We start from the raw sequence: 19969 nt of genomic DNA, 5'->3' as shown, positions 1-19969 counted from the left end.
CTCCCCACCCAGCAATAAAAGAGGTGACCACATGATAACATCCTGGTGAATCTCTTCTACATGTTTCTCCAGCTTAATCCCATCAGCGTGACTACAACTGCAGTGCCCCTCAATGACTTGTACAATTGCAGTCTGACATCGCACCTCGCAACTCAATAAGGGAAGCATGCCAAATGCCTTCTTCACCTTCTTGTCTACTTGTGCCGTTACATTCAACTAACTATATGCTTATACCCCTCTGTGCTTCTGCTTTGCAACACATCAGAGCCCTCCCATTTACACTGTGAGTCCTGCTGATTGTAATTTACCAAATTGTAACACCCAGCACTTGTCCAGGTTAAATTCCATCTGCTGTTCCCTCCTACCTTAGTACATCTAAATCTCGTTGTAATTTTCGAGATCCTTAGAAAGAGATAGAAACATAGAAAAATAGGTGCAGGAGTAGGCCATACAGCCCTTCGAGCCAGCACCTTCATTCAATATGATCATGGCTGATCATCCAGAATCAGTACCCTGTTCATTGGCCGCTACACTAAACCCTTTGGTGTCATCCGTGAACTTACTAACAACGTTGTCATCTTGATGATGGGCAGCACGGTGACACAGCGGTTGAGTTTAGTTTAGAGATACAGCGTGGAAACAAACCCTTCGGCCCACCGGGTCTACGCAGACCAGCGATCCCCGCATATTAACACAATTAACCCACTAGAGACAATTTTTACATTTACCAAGCCAATTTACCTACAAACTTGTACATCTTTGAAGTGTGGGAGGAAACCGAATATCTCGGAGAAAACCATTCAGATGCTGTCTGTACGGGGGAGAACGTACAAACTCCGTACAGACAGCATCTGTAGTCTGATTCGAACCCGGGTCTCCGGCGCTGTAGAAACATAGAAAATAGGTGCAGGAGGAGGTCATTCGGCCATTCGGCCCTTCGAGCCAGCACCGCCATTCATTGTGATCATGGCTGTATGTCCCCAATCAATAACCCGTGCCTGCCTTATCCCCATATCCCTTGATTCCACTAGCCCCTAGAACTCTATCTACCTCTCTCTTAAATCCATCCAGTGACTTGGCCTCCACTGCCCTCTGTGGCAGGGAATTCCACTAATTCACAACTCTCTGGGTGAAAAGTTTTTTCTCACCTCTGTCTTAAATGACCGCCCCTTTATTCTACGACTGTGGCCCCTGGTTCTGGACTCGCCCAACATTGGGAACATTTTTCCTGCATCTAGCTTGTCGAGTCTTTTTATAATTTTATATGTTTCTATAAGATACCCCCTCATCCTAAACTCCAGTGAATACAAGCCTAGTCTTTTCAATCTTTCCTCATATGACAGTCCCGCCATCCCAGGGATCAATCTCGTGAACCTACGCTGCAATCTCAAGGATGTCCCTCCTCAAATTAGGAGACCAAAACTGTACACAATACTCCAGATGTGGTCTTACCAGAGCCCTGTCCAACTGCAGAAGAACCTCTTTACTCCTGTACTGAAATCCTCTTGTTATGAAGGCCAACATTCCATTAGTTTTCTTCACTGCCAGCTGTACCTGTAAGCCAACTTTCAGTGACCTGTGTACAAGGATGCCCAGGTCTTGCTGTACCTCCCCCTTACCTAACCTAACCCCATTGAGATAATAATCTGCCCCCTTGTTTTTGTCGCCAAAGTGGATAATCTCACATTTATCTATATTATACTGCATCTGCCATGCATGTGCCCACTCACTCAACCTGTCCAGGTCACCCTGCAACCTCCTAACATCCTCTTCACAGTTCACACTGCCACCCAGCTTTGTGTCATCTGCAAACTTGCTAGTGTTGCTCCTAATTCCCTCTTCGCTGTATTCGCTGTAAGGCAGCAACTCTACTGCTGCGCCACCGTGACCCCACTGCCTTATAGCACCAGAGACCCGAGTTCGATCCTGACTACGGGTGCTGTCCGTGTGGAGTTTATACATTCTCCCCATGACTTGGCGTGGATTTTCTCCGAGATCTTTGGTTTCCTCCCACACTCCAGAGACGTACGTTTGTAGGTTAATTAGCCTGGTATAAATGTAAAATGTTTTTAAAAAATCCCTGGTGTGTGTAGGATAGTGTTAATGTGTGGGAATCGCTGATTGGTGTAGGCTCGGTAGGTCAAAGGACCATTTAGAGCTGTATCTCTAAACTAAACTAAACTAAACTAAAATAACAGAGGACCAAGGAACTGATCCCTGTGGCACACCACTAGTCACAGTCTTCAATCTGAATGACATCTTTCCACTCACTACCGTCCGACCACCAAGCCCATTGCCTAGCACATCGTGAATCCCAATGTAATTAACCTTCTGGACTAGCCTACCATGTTGAACTTGATCAAAGTCTACCTCTTCCACAGCCCACAATGGCCCATTGTGGGCTCCACCATTCCGTAGTCATCGGTGCCGGCTCTGATTTGTTTTGTACATTTTCATGCCTCCAGTTTCCCTCACCCCTGACTCTCAGTCTGGAGAAAGGTCTCGACATGAAGCATCAACTATTCCTTTTCTTCAGAGATGCTGCCTTACCCTCACTTTGTGGCTATCGTCTGTTGACAATATCAACTGCCCTGCCCTCCAGATCACTTCTTCAAAAAACTCAATCAAATTTGCGATTTACATACAAAGCCATTCTGGCTTTCCCTAATCCTTCCTCGTCTTTCCAAGTGCAGGTACTTATGTCCCTCACGATTCCCTCCAGTAACCTTCCCACCAATTTTGCTCCAGCAAGAATTGTACTGTCTAATTAACAATCTTCCCATTCTAGTGAGCATACTGTCTACTTGCATCAGGCAAGGCAATAACTCAACTCTCTGCAGCACCAGGAGTTCCATCATCTGGATGTTATACTTGTACCCTCCTAGCCAAAGCTTCCCCGAAGATCAACTATAAGTGCTGGAGTAACTCAATGGGTCAGGCAGCATCTCTGGAGATAAAGTGATGGGTGACTATTTGGGTCAAGACCCTTCTTCAAACTGAAAGTAGGGGGTGGGGAAAGAGGGGGGCGGGGTGAAGAGCTGGAGCCGAGGAAAGCCCACGAGATTACCTCAGGCTGGGTGGACCCATTGTTAGAGAAGTGGCTAGAGAAGGTATGATCTCAAGAGGAAAACAATGTGGAGCATTGTAGGACTGGTAAAGTGACGAGAGTGGAGGCAGGTGGCAAGGGATGAGAGGAGAAATTACAAGTTACTTCAAATTAAATACTTAATACTTGTGCCCCCCTTTATCACCTACTTTCAGTCTGAAGAACAGTCCTGATCTGAAACATCATCCAACATTTTTCTCCAGAGATGCTGTGTGACTTGCTAGGTGACTCCAGCATTTTGTGTCTATCTTTGGTATAGACCAGCATCTGAAGTTCCTTGTTTCTATATTTCAACTACAAGAGTGTTGTTGGTGGTTGAAGAATGATGTAGCTTTCAGTAAATGCTGAACAATGTTAAGGCTTACCCATTATTTATCTCCCCATGGAACTAACGGGTCTTGTATTTCACACACTGTTCTTTTCACTGCCCACAGGAAGCTGTGCCCGGTCAGTGCCGCCTGCTCCCTGCCCAGACTTGGCTCAAGTGAAACAAAATGCTGGAGTAACTCAGTGGGTCAGGCAATATCTCTGGAGAAAAGAAATAGGTGACATTTTGGGTCGAGACCCTTCTTGAGTCTGAAGAAAGGTTTCAACCCAAAACTTCACCTATTAATTTTTTCTGGAGATGCTGCCTGTCCCGCTGAGTTACTCCAGCATCTTGTGTCTATCTTCGGTGTAAACCAGCATCTGCAGTTCCTTCCTACACATTTTGGCTCGTGAGAGCTGATTAAGCTGACCTGGCAAAGCTTACGTCTGCTTGTTGGTAGACACAAGCTGGAGTAACTCAGCGGGTCAGACAACATCTCTGGTGAAAAGGAATAGGGACGAAAAAAGGAATAGAGAAAAAAAAGTGACGATGATAAAGGAAACAGGCCATTGCTAGCTGTGGGCCAGGTGGGAATGAGTATGAACAATGAGACTCAACAAGACAACTTTGAAGCTAGTACAACAACTTGGGTGGGGGAGGGATGGAGAGAGAGGGGATGCAAGTGAGAGAAATCAACTAATCACACCACTGGGCTGTAAGCTGCCCAAGCAAAAATATGAGATGCTGTTCCTCCAATTTGCGTTTGGCCTCACATTGACAATGGAGACCTAGGACAGAAAGGTCAGTGTGGGAATGGGAAGGGAAATTGAAGTGTTTGGCACTCATTGTTTCATTAACTGTACTCGTTCTCACCTAAGCCACAGCGAACAATGGCCTGTTTCCTTTATCATTGTCACTATTTTTGCATATCTTTCATTCATTTCTTCTATATCTCTCTACATCACTTGTTTATATCTCTTGTTTCCCTTTCCCCTGACTTGCAGTCTGCAGAAGGATCTTGACCTGAAACGTCACCTATTCCTTTCCTCCAGAGATGCTGCCTGTCCTGCTGAGTTACTCCAGCATTTTGTGTTTATCTTCGGTTTAAACCAGCACCTGCAGTTCCTACACATTTCGCCTGTTTGTTGGTTCTCAGTCTTACCTTTCAACATCCACTCATGGCTAACAATCCTGTTATTTGTTATTATTGATCTACTTCATTGAGCAGACAGTAAGTGTGCACAGTGTTTATATTGCAGGGTGGTGGTTTGAGCCGTGCCATAGTGTTAATGAACTACCATTGATACGTGTCAAATTAGCGCGTGGCTTGCTTAAGCCAAATTCATTGATGAGGTATGTGAATCTAGCTGGCAAGTCCACAATACTTGTGTAAGAAGGAACTGCAGATGCTGGTTTAAACCGAAGATAGACACAAAAAGCTGGAGTAACACAGAAGAATGAGTGACATTTCAGTCTGAAGAAGGGTCGAGACCCGGAATGTCACCCATTTCTTCTCTCCAGAGATGCTGCCTGTCCCGCTGAGTTACTCCAGCTTTTTGTGTCTATCTAAGTCCACAATACTTTATGGACAAGATCGAGCCACAGCTCGAAGTCCTGTTCAGCAGTTACAGCAGTGTGATGCCATGTGGCATAAAGGGTTCAAGGTTCACTAAAGGAGAGCAACAGAACTGAACACAGGGGTCAGCCATCGAGAGAGGTGGATCGGAGGCCACCAACATCACACAACTTCACAATGAACTCAAAGATAAGACAAATATCTCACAAGCGAGTGCAAGATAGCCACAAGCCATTTATGGCCAGGGAGGAACACTCATTCACGTGAAACAGTTTTGAGGCTGTGGTAGTACAGGAATTGCAAGGCAAGATAATGTAAATTAAATTCCACATGCCACAATGGCAAAGGGAATGTAAGGGCCTGTCCTTAATTCACACTTTTTTTATATTTAAAGGCAATATTTGTACAAAATAGGACAGAGTGCAACACAATTGAAGAGACCCTGAAGAGATCTTTATTGATTTATTTGGGAGGGAGCCTCTCAAAGGCCTTGGGATGCAGTTTGGAGGGGTATGTATCACGTTACTTAAATACTTCATGATATCTTACATCAACATGTCCATATGCACTGTGTTGAGTGCATAATACTGCATGAAGTCACAGTAGCCTAACTGCATAGCTGTGCTTATATACCATACCACGTCATCTGCTATCTTCATAGAACCTGGAGATCGAGGTGGATTCATGTTTCTAATCATCTACACCTCCATTGAACGACAGCACAGACACTAGCCCTTCCAGACAAGAGGCTGGTGTCAGAGGGGCATAGAATTGGAGGCAAACCATTGACTTGGATAGGGAATTAGTTGTCTGGTAGGCGGAGAGAACAGGATATATTCCATGTATATGTGGGAAGAATGGAACTTCCTGGAATCTCACTCCGAGACAGAGCTTTTCATGGGAATTATCAATAATTTAGATGAAGAAATCAAGAACTATCCCTCTGTGTTTGTGTCACTATGCTTGGCTGGCATTATACAATAGTTACATTTCATTACATTATGCAAGGTTGATAGTTGGTCCATTGAATGCTTGCCATTGCATTGTCCCATTCTCTCTCATTGCATAGAGACAGAGAGGGCAATGCAGCATCGACACAAATCCTTTGGACCACCAGGTGCTGAGCATCAATCCTAATTTGCACTAATTACACACTAATCCTGTTTTATTCTCCCTCGTTCTCATCCACTCACCTACATACTACAGGAGCACCTGTGGACACCCATGCATTCACGGAGAATGTGCAAACCCCACACAGACAGTACCCGAGATCAGGATCGGGTATCTGGGTCGCCGGAGCATGCAGGCAGTGGCTCAGACTGCTCTATGATTGTGTTACTGATGGTTGAAAGTGTAAAACTGTGGTTAATGGAATTTGGAGGAGAATGAAGTCGTGCATTCTGAGGGCAAGAAAGACCAGAATATTTTTAAATGGTGGAGGAGCAACAAGATTTTGAGGTTAAATATAAAATCCATTAAAACCAGGTAGACAGGTATTAAGTAAAAAACACAAGTGCTGGAAGAACTCAGTGGGTCAGGCAATATATCAGAGTCATCGAGATTCATTCTGTGGAAAGAAATGGGCAGATGCTGTTTTGAGTTGGGACCCTTGTTCAGACGGTTTAAAATGCAGATGCAATGCTGGCCTTGCCTGCAGGCCAGTGTAGAACAAATAGTTGACAAGACTTGAAGCACACACGCTTGGTACAACAGCCTGCAAAACTGTAGATAGACACAAAATGCTGAAGTAACTCAGCAGAACAGGCAGCATCTCGGCAGAGAAGGAATGGGTGATGTTTCGGATCGAGACCCGTCTTCAGAAAGCTGTGTTCGATTTGAAGGGGTGCAGAACAATGTCTAGCTGTATAATAGTGCAGCTGAATGAACAGGCAAGCAAGCTTCAACCACATATTCTGTGTGTGTGTGTTCACCTTCACTGAATAACTTCAAAGATAATAGACAATAGGTGCAGGAGTAGGCCATTCAGCCCATCAAGCCAGCACAGCCATTCAATGTGATCATGGCTGATGTGTGCAAGTTTGTGAGCACCTGCTTAACTAGGGTGGCACGGTGGCGTAGCAGTAGAGTTGCTGCCCTGCAGTGCAAGAGACCCGAGTTTAATCCTGACTACGGGTGCTGTCTGTACGCAGTTTGTACGTTCTCTCCATGACTCGGGTGCTCCGGTTTCCTCCCACACTCCAAAGACGTACAGGTTTGTAGGTTAATTGGCGTTGATAGTGCTGTGGGATTGTTGTTCAGAGTTGACTCGGTTGGGCCAAAGGGCCTGTTTCCACGCTGTGTCTCTAAACTAAACAAAACTTCTCATCCTGGCACCTCATCACCCACACAAAAGCCACTGATTTAAAGAAATGGAAGGATGTGATACATGCCAACATGAGAGAGAGAAGAACTGGTCAGGATCATTGCTGATCTTCTTCCTCAGTAGTTTAGTTTTGTTTAGAGGTTCAGCGTAGAACAGACCTTTCGGCCCACCGAGTCCGCGCCGACTATGATCACATGTACACCTGTTCTATTCTACACATTTGGGACAATTTAAAGAACCTACAGAAACTTCAATTCAGATGCAGATAGATTGTTAGAAATCAACAAATATGTGGATTGTGCAGGTAAAGGATTGTGAGATAGAAGGTTAGCCATGATGTTATTGAAAAATGGAGTGGGCAAGATGGTCTGACTGGCGACCTGCTGCTTCTATTGCTAGTGCACGACATTACAAAGGCTTAGCAAGAGAAGCAGAAACATTGATACAGCGTGGAAACAGACCCTTCAGCTCAATTCTCCAATAACAACCAACATGTCCCATCTACACGTCCCACTTGCCTGCAATTGACCTATATCTAAATCTGTCCTATCCATGTACCTGTTTAATTGTTTCTTAAGTGTTGCTGCCTACTACCTCCTCTGGCAGCTTGTTCCATACACCCACCACCAATTGTGTGAAAAGGTTACCCAGATTCCTATTAAATATTTTCCCCTTAAACTTAAACCTATGTCCTCTGGTTCTCGATTTCCTTAATCTGGGCAAGAGACTCTACGTCTACCCAATCTATTCCTCTTATTATTTAATACACCTCTATAAGATCACCCCTTATCCTCCTGCACTGCAAGCTGATCATCAACTTTAGAAGGTCACAGGATGATGAGTACGCTCCAGTCTACATCAACGGGTGGAGGGAGTGTCCAGCTGCAGGTTTCAGGGCACACACATTTCATAGGACCTCACGTGGTCCAGTAACACCACTGCACTGGTCAAGAAAGCACAGCAACGGCTGGTTTTCTTGAGGATGCTGAAAAAAGATGGTGTGCCCCAACAGATGCTGGTGACTTTCTACCGCTGCACCACAGAGAGCATCCTAACATACTGCATCTCTGTGTGGTATCTTAGCTGCACAGCAGCGGATAGGTGAGCTCTTCAGCGGGTCGTCTCCAGAGCACAGAAGATCATTGGGATACAGCTCCCAGCCCTGGAGGACATCTACAACGAACGCTGCCTCACAAAAGCCATCAGCATCTGTAAGGACTCCACCCACCCATGCCACTGTCTGTTTGAACTTCTTCCATCTGGAAGACGTTACAAGGCCTTTTACACCCGCACCTCCAGACTGAGAAATAGCTTTTTGCCCAGAGCTACAACTGCACTGAATCAGTCTGCTAAACACCCCCCCATAATCTGTCTTTTCCCTCTGCAATCAACTGGCACAACTGACTTATCTCAACACAGTGACAGCTGCTGTAATTTTTAACCTCAGTGTAAATGGACCTATTTGTACTTTAACTTTATTTCTTCATTTTATAGCATCGCAACGGAGGTTGCAATCTTAATCTCGTTGTTCTTGTACAATGACAATAAAGATATTATTATTAAAGTGCTAGCCTGCTCAACCTGTCCCCATAGCTCAGACCCTCGAGTCCTGGCAATATCCTTGTCAATTTCCTCTGTGCCCTTTCCAACTTAACAACATCTTTCCTATAACATGGTGCTCAGAATGGAACACAGTACTCTAAATGCAGCCTCACCAACCTCATATATAATCGCAACATGTCCTCCCAACTTCTGTACTCAATACTCTGACTGATGAAGGCCAACGGGCCAAATGCTATTTTAACTACCCTATCTACCTGTGACACCACCTTGAAGGAACTATGTACCCTGCACTTCTGGATCACTCTGCTCTATAACACTCCCAAGACCCCTAACATTCGCTGTGTAAGTCCTGCGCATGTAATGTCCTGGCCATGTTAGACTTTGCAAAATGCAACAACTTCCATTTCTCTTTATTAAATTCCATCAACCATTCCTCAGCCCACCTGGCGAACCGATCAAGATCCTGCTACAATTAGGCTGCGGCTGGTCTGTGGCATTTATCATGGTCATCTTAAGGGGGGGGGGGTGGGTGGGGGGGGGGGGGGGTGGGTGGGTGGGGGGGGGGGGGGGTGGGGAGGAGCATAAGAAGCATGTGTGTCTGAAGCAACAGGTCTGAGCAAAGATCAGAACAAATGAAACTCTTCAGCTTTGAGAAGGCGGCTGGCTGCCTGTGCAGCTGCAGATGTTATCGTGGCCTCTTCCAATCACACTAATGATTGCAGGTCACAGTGGTCATTGGCAGAGACAGATAAAATAAGAACCGAGATTGCCATCAGCTATAATTTCTTCAGAGTGACCAGCATCTGTGGTGATTTTCCAGGCTGGGATAACAGAGAGAGGAATGAGCTCAGTAGCATTTCGGAATAGAAACATAGAAAATAGGTTCAGGGGTAGGCCATTCGGCCCTTCGAGCCATTCAATATGATCATGGCTGATCATCCAACTCAGTATCCTGTACCTGCCTTCTCTCCATACCCCCTGATCCCTTTAGCCACAAGGGCCACATCTAACTCCCTCTTAAGTGGTGGCATGGTGGTGCAGCAGTAGAGCTGCTGCCTTACAGTGCCAAAGACCCGGGTTCGATGCTGACTATGGGTGCTCTCTGTATGGAGTTTGTATGTTCTCCCTGTGACCGCATGGTACTCCAGGGTACTCTGGTTTCCTCCCACACTACACAGATGTGCGGGTATGTAGGTTAATTGGCTTCTGTAAATTGTCCCTAATATGTAGAATAGAACTAGTGTAAGGTGATCGCTGGTCACCACGGGCTCTGTGGGCTGAAGGGCCAGTTTCCACAATGTATCTCTAAAACTAAACAGAGATATGTGATTCCCTCATCCATTCTAGCCATCTTTGCAGAGAGATTGGATTGCAATATCACCACATTGACTAAAACATGTAGGCCTTTAGGGACCCCAGAGAGCATCTGCAACCTTTCATTCTATCGTTACCTTTATTTTGAAACCCCAGTACTCTTTATAGAAGAAATGTGTCATCCATGTTGTTATTCTTTACAGAAATGAGTGCACCTTCACCCAGTGCCCCAACGCAACCCAACTCCAGGAGTGACGTCTTTCAGACCCAACACTACTTTACCAGTGCTCTAGCTGGGAACCTTCAAGCCGTTGCCCAGGCTGAAGACCCATCAATGGCCCACAGGCTGGAGGCTGCCGTCACTGCGCACAACTCGGAGCGGCTACTGCAACCTCCGGCTGTCATCTCACAGGACTACCATGATGGTGATGGGACAAGGAACCGAATACGAGCTGTGGAGAATCAGTATTCTTTTTACTAACACAAAGGAGTGCAATAAGGCAAACCTGGGAACAAACTCGAGGACAGGGTTCCCTGCTTAGCAAGGAAGTGATATGTTGAGGATCAGTCTCCCTCTTTGACTACTGGTGTTGAAAGTCAACATTCTGCTCAGACCAAGTGTTTAATGTGAATTGCAAGGTGATTTATGCCATTTCTGGTTCAGGCCCAGACGGCAAAGATTAACTTGATTAAATCCGTTCTTTCTATATATTGGTTTCAACGTTGACTGTAAAGAAGCAGCTTTGATGGACTGTGTACACAATGGATAGGGTTGAAATGTTTTATATCATAATTTGTGTCTGATGTTGATCTTTCCTGTGAGCTGATAAATTATTGCTAGTGCTGCAACTGGTGAAATCCTCCATTGGTATGACATTGTTCCCTTTGTTTCATTTTAGTGGTGCTGCTGATGGGTTTTGAACCCAGTGGTCATTTTCAAATCGAGCAGTAACTCCAGCTGTTTGACCATGCCATTTGAGATTGAAAATTACTTGTTTAAATATGAATAACTATTTAAATATTGATGTGCATTGATACACTGAATTGCATAGCTATCTCTGTACTTGGATTACTGGACTCCCTGCAGTCAGCTGTGCAGTCCATCGTTCTGCAACACTGTGGCAGGCATGCAGAGCAGGATGGTTGCTGGTTGGTGTCATTCCCAGTGGAGGAGGCGATCGATACATCGAGCTCAACGATCAGGGTGCAATGAAGAGGAAATGGCTTTGAGAGAAGTGGTTACAAATCTGCACAATCCAGCTTGGGATATGAGCTGCTTGTGGCATTGATTGGAAGAGAAACTAGAATCAAAAAGAGAAGTCAAACAGCAGGGGATGATTGATTGCGAGATGCATCAATAAATATATGATATAACCATATAACAATTACAGCACGGAAACAGGCCATCTCGGCCCTTCTAGTCCGTGCCGAACACTTACTCTCCCCTAGTCCCATCTACCTGCACTCAGACCATAACCCTCCATTTCTTTCCCGTACATATACCTAGCCAATTTATTTTTAAATGATAAAATCGAACCTGCCTCCACCACTTCCACTGGAAGCTCATTCCACACAGCCACCACTCTCTGAGTAAAGAAGTTCCCCCTCATGTTACCCCTAAACTTTTGTCCCTTAATTCTCAAATCATGTCCTCTTGTTTGAATCTTCCCTACTCTCAATGGAAAAAGCTTATCCACGTCAACTCTGTCTATCCTTCTCATAATTTTAAAGACCTCTTTTGGTCTTGCCGATGTAGAGAAATTGACACCTGGAACAGCGGATACAGTAGATGAGGTTGGAGGAGGTGTAAGTGAACCTCTGCCTCACCTGGAAAGACTGTTTGGGTCCTTGGATGGAGTCGAGGGGGGAGGTAAAGGGACAGGTGTTGCATCTCCTGCGGTTTCAGGGGAAAGTACCTGGGGAGGAGGCGGTTTAGGTGGGAAGGGACGAGTTGACCAGGGAGTTTCGGAGAGAACGGTCTCTGCGGAAAGCAGAAAGGGGTGGAGATGGGAAGATGTGGCCAGTAGTGGGATCCCATTGGAGGTGGTGAAAATGTTGGATTATATACTGTATGTCACGGCTGATGGGGTTGGAAGGTGAGGACAAGGGGGACTCTGTCCTTGTTGCAAATGCGGTAAGGGGTTGCAACTTCCAGGAGTCAACTTCTCTACAACGGCAAGACCAAGCGCAGGCTCGGCGATCGTTTCGCTGAACACCTCCTATCAGTCCGTCTGTACCTACCTGCTCTCCCGGTGGCCCGGCACTTCAACTCTCCCTCCCATTCCCAATCTGACCTTTCTGTCCTGGGCCTCTTTCATTGTCAGAGTGAGGCCCAGTGCAAATTGGAGGAACAGCACCTCATATTTTGTTTGGGTAGTTTACACCACAGCGGTATGAACATTGACTTCAATACCTTCAGATAGCCCTTGATTTCCCTCTTTCTCCATCGTCTCCCCCTTCCCAGTTCTCCCACTAGTCTTACTGTCTCCGACTACATTCTATCTTTGTCCTGCCCCCTCCCCTGACATCAGTCTGAAGAAGGGTCTCGACCCGAAACGTCACCCATTCCTTCTCTCCAGAGATACTGCCTGATCCACTGAGTTACTCTAGCATTTTGTGTCTACCTTCGATTTAAACCAGCATCTGCAGTTCTTTCCTCACCATTCAGATAATAATCTGCCTTCCTGTTCTTGCCACCTCACATTTATCCATATTACACTGCATCTGCCCACTCTCCCAACCTATCTTAGTCACCCAATATCCTAATAGCATCCTCATCGCAGCTCGCACTGCCACCCAGCTTTGTGTCCTCCGCAAACTTGATGTCACATTTAATTCCCTTGTCTAAATCATTAATATATATTGTAAATAACTGGGGTCCCAGCACCGAGCCTTGCGGCCCCCCACTAGTCCCTGCCTGCCATTCTGAAAACGACCCGTTAATTCCTATTCTTTGCTTTCTGACTGCTGTTGTGGTTTAAATTGCTCAAATTAATTCAGATCACGTGGAGAATTCTTCAAGAAGTTCAAACCTTTATTTGCAAATAAGAGCTCGTTCCCCACGCATCAAATCACGTGGAGCTCTCTCCCGCGCTCTCCCCAAGACAAAGGATCATCGCTTTTTATACCATTTTCAAATCAGCATGCCCCACCCCTGTTACATTTCCACATCCAATCATTTGCTAACATTCCCTTATTACCAGCCAATCACTTGCTCCCACTTCCCAGCACATTCCCACATTTGGAACTGATGTAGGTGTCACATGACTCCTTGTGGCCCCTTCCCTTGCCATGTGCGTTTAACTCCTTTGTTCAGATTTCATTCCAACAAAGTGAAATTCACAAAAAATAGACACTTCCCAGAACCCACTTCTCAAAATACCAAAGATACAGTGATCACACAATTTATATATACAAGACATTGTTCGAATTAAACCTATACATCTTGGGAAATAATGTAACTTCTTAAACTACAGATCCAAACACAAAGATCTAATGTAAAATGAAAATACCATATATTTCCCTAATTAAAAGACAATATATATCCCAGATGATCTTCTTTATAAATCATGTTTAAACTAACATTATCTTACGTTACACACTTTAAAATAGAAATTTACTCTGTCTTTGCAAACTCACATCTCCTATTTCGCCAGCATAGCCAGGATCATAAAAATGTCTAACTTGACTAATGATAATTGTCTCTTGGCTATCTTACACGCCCTCCCCCCTTCTTGTTATCTCTAGGGACGGCATTCCAGCTCCATCCTTGGGCCTCTTTACGACTTTGCATTCACACTGACAACATTATTCAAAGGATTGTTACATTTCCAGACCACCATCTCTTTCCCAACATCTTAGTCCCCTCAGTTTGTATAAACAAAAGAAATCCAACATACAAGTCACATACTCCCCACCCAACGAACTTCTACCCATCTCTGTCTTTCCTCTTATCCCAACATGAGTATAATTAAACGTAGCTAGACTAGTTCACAGATCCTGAGACGCCTTGCTATCTAAGACTAATATAAACAGTTGCCAGTCGTAAACGCTGAGCCCTTTGTGTTACAGAAAAGCTGAGGAATGTGTCCTCATGAAAAAGCATGTGGTCTGTGACCAAATGGCCTGTAACCTGAGAACGGCCACACTAACAAAACTACTTTTAACTACAGATTATATAAGATACATTTACTACAGAAAATAATATCTACTACACTGCCAACCAGTCCGATACGATAAAACTTTATTCATCCCCGGAGGGAAATTGTTCTGCCGAGTCACAACACACAAGGTACACAAAAATTTGAAATTAAAAGTGAAAACAAAAAGACAAAGACAAGCGACTGTTGTCTGGCTGCCGTGTGCACAGCGCCTTCACTGGCTTCCCCAGGGCAGAGGATTCTAAACAAGAGTGCCCCCCCCTACCCCACACCGGGTCCCCTATGTTCTCCCACCGTCCCCCGTCCCCACGCCGATTCCCCCATTGTCTTCCCCTTCCCCCTCACGTTCATCAACCACGAGGCCCCACCGCCACCGAGGCTCTTACTGCTTTCCAAATGCACTGCTATAACATCTTTAATAATCAGTTCAAGCATCTTCCCCACTGTCCATGTAAGGCTAACTGGTCTATAATTCCCAGTTTTCTCTCTCCCTCTTATCTTAAAAAGTGGGGTTACATTGGCTACCCTCCAGTCCACAGGAACTGAACCAGAGTCGAGAGAACATTGGAAAATGATCACCAATATATCCTTCTCTCCAAAGATGCTGCCTCATCCGCTGAGTTCCTCCAGCATTTTTGTCTACCAATATATCCACGATTTCTTGGGCCACCTCCTTGAGTACTCTGGGATGCAGACCATCAGGTCCTGGGGATTTATCTTCCCTCAGTCCAAATAGTTTACCCAACACCATTTCCTGACTAATGTGGATTTCCTTCAGTTCCTCCCTCCCACTAGATCCTCGGCCCATAGTTTTTCTGGGACTTTGTGTCTTCCTTAGTGAAGACAAAACCAAAGTACTTGTTTAACTGTTCTGCAATTTCTTTGTTTCCCATTATAAATTCACCTGTCCCTGATTGTAAGGGACCTACATTTGTCTTCATTAATCTTTTCCTTTTTAGATATCCAAAGAAGCTTTTCAAGTCACTTTTTATATTCCCCATTAGCTTTTTTTCATGCTCTTTCCCCCCCTCGTAATGACCTCTTTATCCTCTATTGAGTTCTAAATTTCACCCAGTCTAAATTTCTCCCAGTCTTTGCCATTGCATCTCCACTGTCAACCCTTTAAGTTTAATTTGCCAGTCTATCCTAGCCAATATCCATCTCATGGATATTGGCTAGGATATTGGATATTGGCTAGGATATTGGAAAGATATTGGAAAGTCTCCTTTCTTTAAGTTGTCTCTGAATTAACCGTGTCACTTCCCATTCTGATGCAGAATTCCACCATGTTATGGTCACTGTTGCCCAAGGGGCTTTGCACAACAAGATTGCTAACTAATCCTCATTGCACCAATGGGGTACAGGAGCTTCAAGAGTGAGACAGGGGTGAGGGAAAGAAAGGAGGGAGGTTGCATTGTTGGTTAAGGAGAATGTCATGGCTGTGTTCAGAGGTGACATTACGGACGGTTCTTCTAGTGAGGCTATATGGGTGGAGCTGAGGAACAAGAAAGGGGTGATCAGCTTGTTGGGGGTGTACTACAGACCCCCGAATAGTCAACGGGAATTAGATGAACAAATGTACTAGGACATTGCAGACAGTTGCAGGTCAAATAAGGTTGTTGTAGTTGGAGATTTTAACTTTCCCAATATAGACTGGGAAAATCATAGTGTGAAGAGTTTAGATGGGGGGCAATTCCTCAAAAGTGTTCAGGATTAGATTAGATTAGATATGATTTATTGCCACACAGCCAGGCTGGTGGAAATTTGGGTTGTCTGCAGCGATACAATAATAAAGAACACACAACCACAATAAAACTGTAACACAAACATCCACCACAGGATTCATCACTGTGGTGGAAGGCACAAAATTTGGCCAGTCCTCCTCCATTTCCCCCCCGTGGTCAGGACCAGAGTCCAGAGTCAGTCCAGGATCGGCTCTTCCTCACCGGAGACCGCGGCTTTAAGTTGTTGTAGGCCGCAGGCCGGCGGTCAAGATTTAAAGTCCCCGCCGCAGCCAGAAGCACCGCAGACTACAGGGCCGCCCGTAGAAGCTCCCCTCCAGGGGTGATGGTAAGTCTATGCCGGACCCGCGGTAGAAGTCGGCCGCGGGCCGGCAGTGATGGCTTCTTCTTCCCCCGGGTCCCCAACGTGAGATCCCGGGCTGTAGACGCCGCACCAGCTGGAGCTCTGCCGGCTGCCCCGGGCCAGCGAAACGGAGCGCTCCCCTCCAGCGAGGGCTCACCCGCTCCACGACGAGAGTCCACGCTGCGCCCGCCGCTGAAGCCCCGGGCGCGTCTCCGGGAAAGGCCGCGTCGATCTTTGATGTTAGGCCACGGGGGAGGCGACCTGGAAAAAGTCGCCTCTCCGTGGAGGAGGCGACCAAAGCGGTTTCCCCCTTACCCCCCCACACCACCCCCCACACAAAACACACAAAGAAACATTAAATACAGACTTTAAAACATACTAAAAAAAGTTGAAAAACTGACGAGCTGCATGACATGGCTGCTGCCAGAGCAGCGCCCCCTCCGTTTGGAGAGTTTTCTGAAGCAGTATTTGGAAGCCCCCCACACGTGAGAGGGCAACGCTGGATCTAGTATTGGGAAATTGAGAAGGGCAAGTGTGTGCGGAGGAGTCTTTTGGGACATGTGACCACAGTCGATTAGGTTTAAGATAGTTATGGATCGGGACGGTGAGGGTCCACGTGTTAAAATGCCCAACTGGGGTAAGGCCAACTTTGAGAGTACGCGAGAAGGTCTCTCAAGTTAACTGGAGCAGGTTATTTGAGGGGAAAGGAACTTCGGCCAAGTGGGATGTTTTTAAAAGTGTACTGACGAAAGCTCAGGATATGTACGTCCCCGTTAGAGTGCAGGGCAAAGCAGGCAAACGTCAGGAAGCTTGGCTGACGAGGGAAATTGAGACGTTAGTCAAAAATAAGAAAGATGTATGGGACAGGTATAGGGAGCTGGGATCAAGTGCATCCCTGGAGGAGTTTCAGGAACTAAGGAGTAAACTAAAAAAGGAAATCAGAAGGGCAAAAAGGGGCCAGGAGATAGCTCTGGCGGGTAGCATTAAGGACAATCCCAAAAGATTTTATAAATACATAAGGGGGAAACGGGTAACTAGAGAGATAATGGGACCTCTCAGGAATCAAAGCTGTCACCTCTGTCAGGAGATGGGCAAGGTCCTCAATGAGTATTTCTTCTCTGTATTTACCGAGGAGAAAGACAGTAGGACGGAGGAAATTGGAGCAGTCACTGGAAGTGTCATGAGAGCAGTCAGGGTTACTGTAGAAGAAGTACTGAAGGTACTGTCGTGTTTGAAGGTAGACAAATCTCCGGGGCCTGATCAGATAGATCCGAGGACATTGCGGGAAACTAGAGAGGAAATTGCGGGAGCACTGATTGAAATTTACGAGTCGTCCTTAAATACAGGTGAGGTGCCGGAAGACTGGAGGGTGGCAAATGTTGTGCCTCTTTTCAAGAAGGGCTGCAGGGAAAATACTGGCAACTATAGGCCAGTGAGCTTATCATCTTTAGTTAGAAAGTTACTGGAGAGTATTTTGAGGGATAGGATATACAGGCATTTGGATGGGCAAGGGCTGATTAGGGACAGTCAGCATGGTGTTGTACGTGGGAGGTCATGTCTCATAAATCTGATTGGATTGGATTGGATTGGATTCAATTTATTGTCATTGCACTTTTCAGTGCAACGAAATGGTTTAGCCTGCAGTAATAACATAGAATAAATAACAAACACTCAACACAGTTTAACGTCCCAAAGTCATTGTCTCTTCCCTCCTTGCTCTCCCTCTGCGCTGAGGCAATCCAAGCCTCCGATGTTGTGACCCCGCCGGGTGATGGTAAGTAAGTCCCGCGGCTGAATCCGTGCTCCGCAAACGGGCCGGTTCAAACTCCGCGGCCCGGGGCGGTCGAAGCTGCCGCCCTCCAGTCCAGCGGACGCAGCTGTAGTTGCGGGAGCTCCGAAAAACAGGTCACCACCTGTGACCTGCGAGCTCCCGATGATGTCGTCCACTGGCCCGCGGCAGAGCCTCTGAGGCTCCAAAGTCGGGTCGGAAGTTAGGTCGCACCGCAACCACAGCCCCGAAGTCGGCCAGCCTCGCGTTGGTAAGTCCTGGCTCTGCCTCCGCAGCCTCGAGGTCGGTCGCAGTTGGAGGCCGCCAGCTCCGCGATAGGCCTCAGCGCAGACGGACACGGAGACGGGGGATACGGCAGGAATGGTCGCATCTCCCCGAAGGAAGAGTAAAAAAACATGTTACACCCACCCCCCCACACATACACAGCTAAATAAACCGAAATAAACTGTAAAAACGGGACAAGAGAAAACAAAAAAACAGAAAAGACAAACGGACTGCAGGCGAGCCACAGCTGCAAGGCAGCGCAGCCACTCCCGGAACAACTGATTGATTTATTTGAAGACGTGACCAAAAAGGTTGATGAGGGCAGAGCTGTAGATGTTGTGTACATGGACTTCAGTAAGGCGTTCGACAAGGTTTCACATTGTAGGCTACTCTGGAAGGTTAGATCTCATGGGGTCCAAGGAGAGATAGCTGAATGGATAGCAAATTAGCTCCATGAAAGGAAGCAGAGGGTGATGATGGAAGGTTGCTTCTCAGAATGGAGGCCTGCGACTTGTGGTGTGCCTCAGGGTTCAGTGCTGGGCCCGTTACTGTTTGTCATCTACATCAATGATTTGGATGAGAACATACAGGGCAAGATTAGCAAGTTTGTTGATGATACAAAAGTTAGTGGTTTTGCAGAAAGTGAAGATGGTTGTGAACGATTGCAGCAGGATCTGGATCCATTGGCCAGGTGGGCGGAGGAATAGTTGATGTAATTTAATACAGAGAAGTGTGAGGTGTGGCATTTTGGGATGTCGAACAAGGGCAGGATCTACACAGTAAATGGTAGGCCTCTGGGTAGTGTTGTAGAGCAGAGGGATCTAGGAGTACAAGTGCATGGCTCCTTGAACGTCGAGTCACAGGTAGATAAGGTGGTCAAAAAAGCTTTTGGCACTTTGGCCTTCATCAGTCAGAGTATTGAGTATAGAAGTTGGGTGGACATGTTGCAGTTGTATAAGATGTTGGTGAGGTCACATTTAAAATATTGTGTTCAGTTCTTCCACCATGTTATAGGAAAGATATTGTCAAGCTTGAAAGGGTTCAGAAAAGATTTACGAGGATGTTGTCAAGTCAAGTTTATTCATCACATACACATACGAGATGTGCAGTGAAATGAAAAGTGGCAATGCCCGCGAATTGTGCAAAAAGACAAACAAACAAACAACCAAACAAACTACAAACAGAATGCAACAGAATCACATATTCTTTTTCGTATTAAATATTGTGGGCCGAAGGAAAAAGAGGAAAAAACAGCAATTTTTAAAAAAAGCTGTAGAGTGGCACAGTCAAGTTAGTCCCTGGTGAGATAGGAGTTTACAGTCCTAATGGCTTCTTCTCAACCTCTCCGTTCTCACAGCATGGCAACGGAGGCGTTTGCCTGACCATAGCAGCTGGAACAGTCTGTTGCAGGGGTGGAAGGGGTCTCCCATGATTTTATTGGCTCTGGAGTTGCACCTCCTGATGTATAGTTCCTGCAGGGGG

General features: G+C 46.0%; 1 protein-coding gene across 7 annotated transcripts in view; it reads left to right on the top strand.

Annotated features, from left to right (window-relative positions):
- sh2b2 (SH2B adaptor protein 2) overlaps positions 1 to 11052 on the top strand; it is an 87496-nt gene extending 76444 nt beyond the window's left edge. For 6 of the 7 annotated variants that reach the window (XM_033045562.1, XM_033045560.1, XM_033045564.1 and 3 more), the window contains one exon: positions 10393 to 11052. In XM_033045562.1, the coding sequence (XP_032901453.1) occupies positions 10393 to 10670 (278 nt within the window). In that variant the 3' untranslated portion in view covers positions 10671 to 11052. Of the gene's footprint in view, positions 1 to 5383; positions 5500 to 10392 lie in introns of all 7 variants that reach the window. The other variant, XR_004416049.1, reaches the window with a different exon arrangement.
- The last annotated feature ends 8917 nt before the right edge of the window (positions 11053 to 19969 follow it).

The sequence above is a fragment of the Amblyraja radiata genome, chromosome 28 (assembly GCF_010909765.2).
Source record: "Amblyraja radiata isolate CabotCenter1 chromosome 28, sAmbRad1.1.pri, whole genome shotgun sequence".
In the NCBI taxonomy this organism is placed as follows: Eukaryota; Metazoa; Chordata; class Chondrichthyes; order Rajiformes; family Rajidae; genus Amblyraja; species Amblyraja radiata.
The sequence above is the reverse complement of the archived record's forward strand: the minus strand, read 5'-3'. Positions and strand labels throughout refer to the sequence as shown.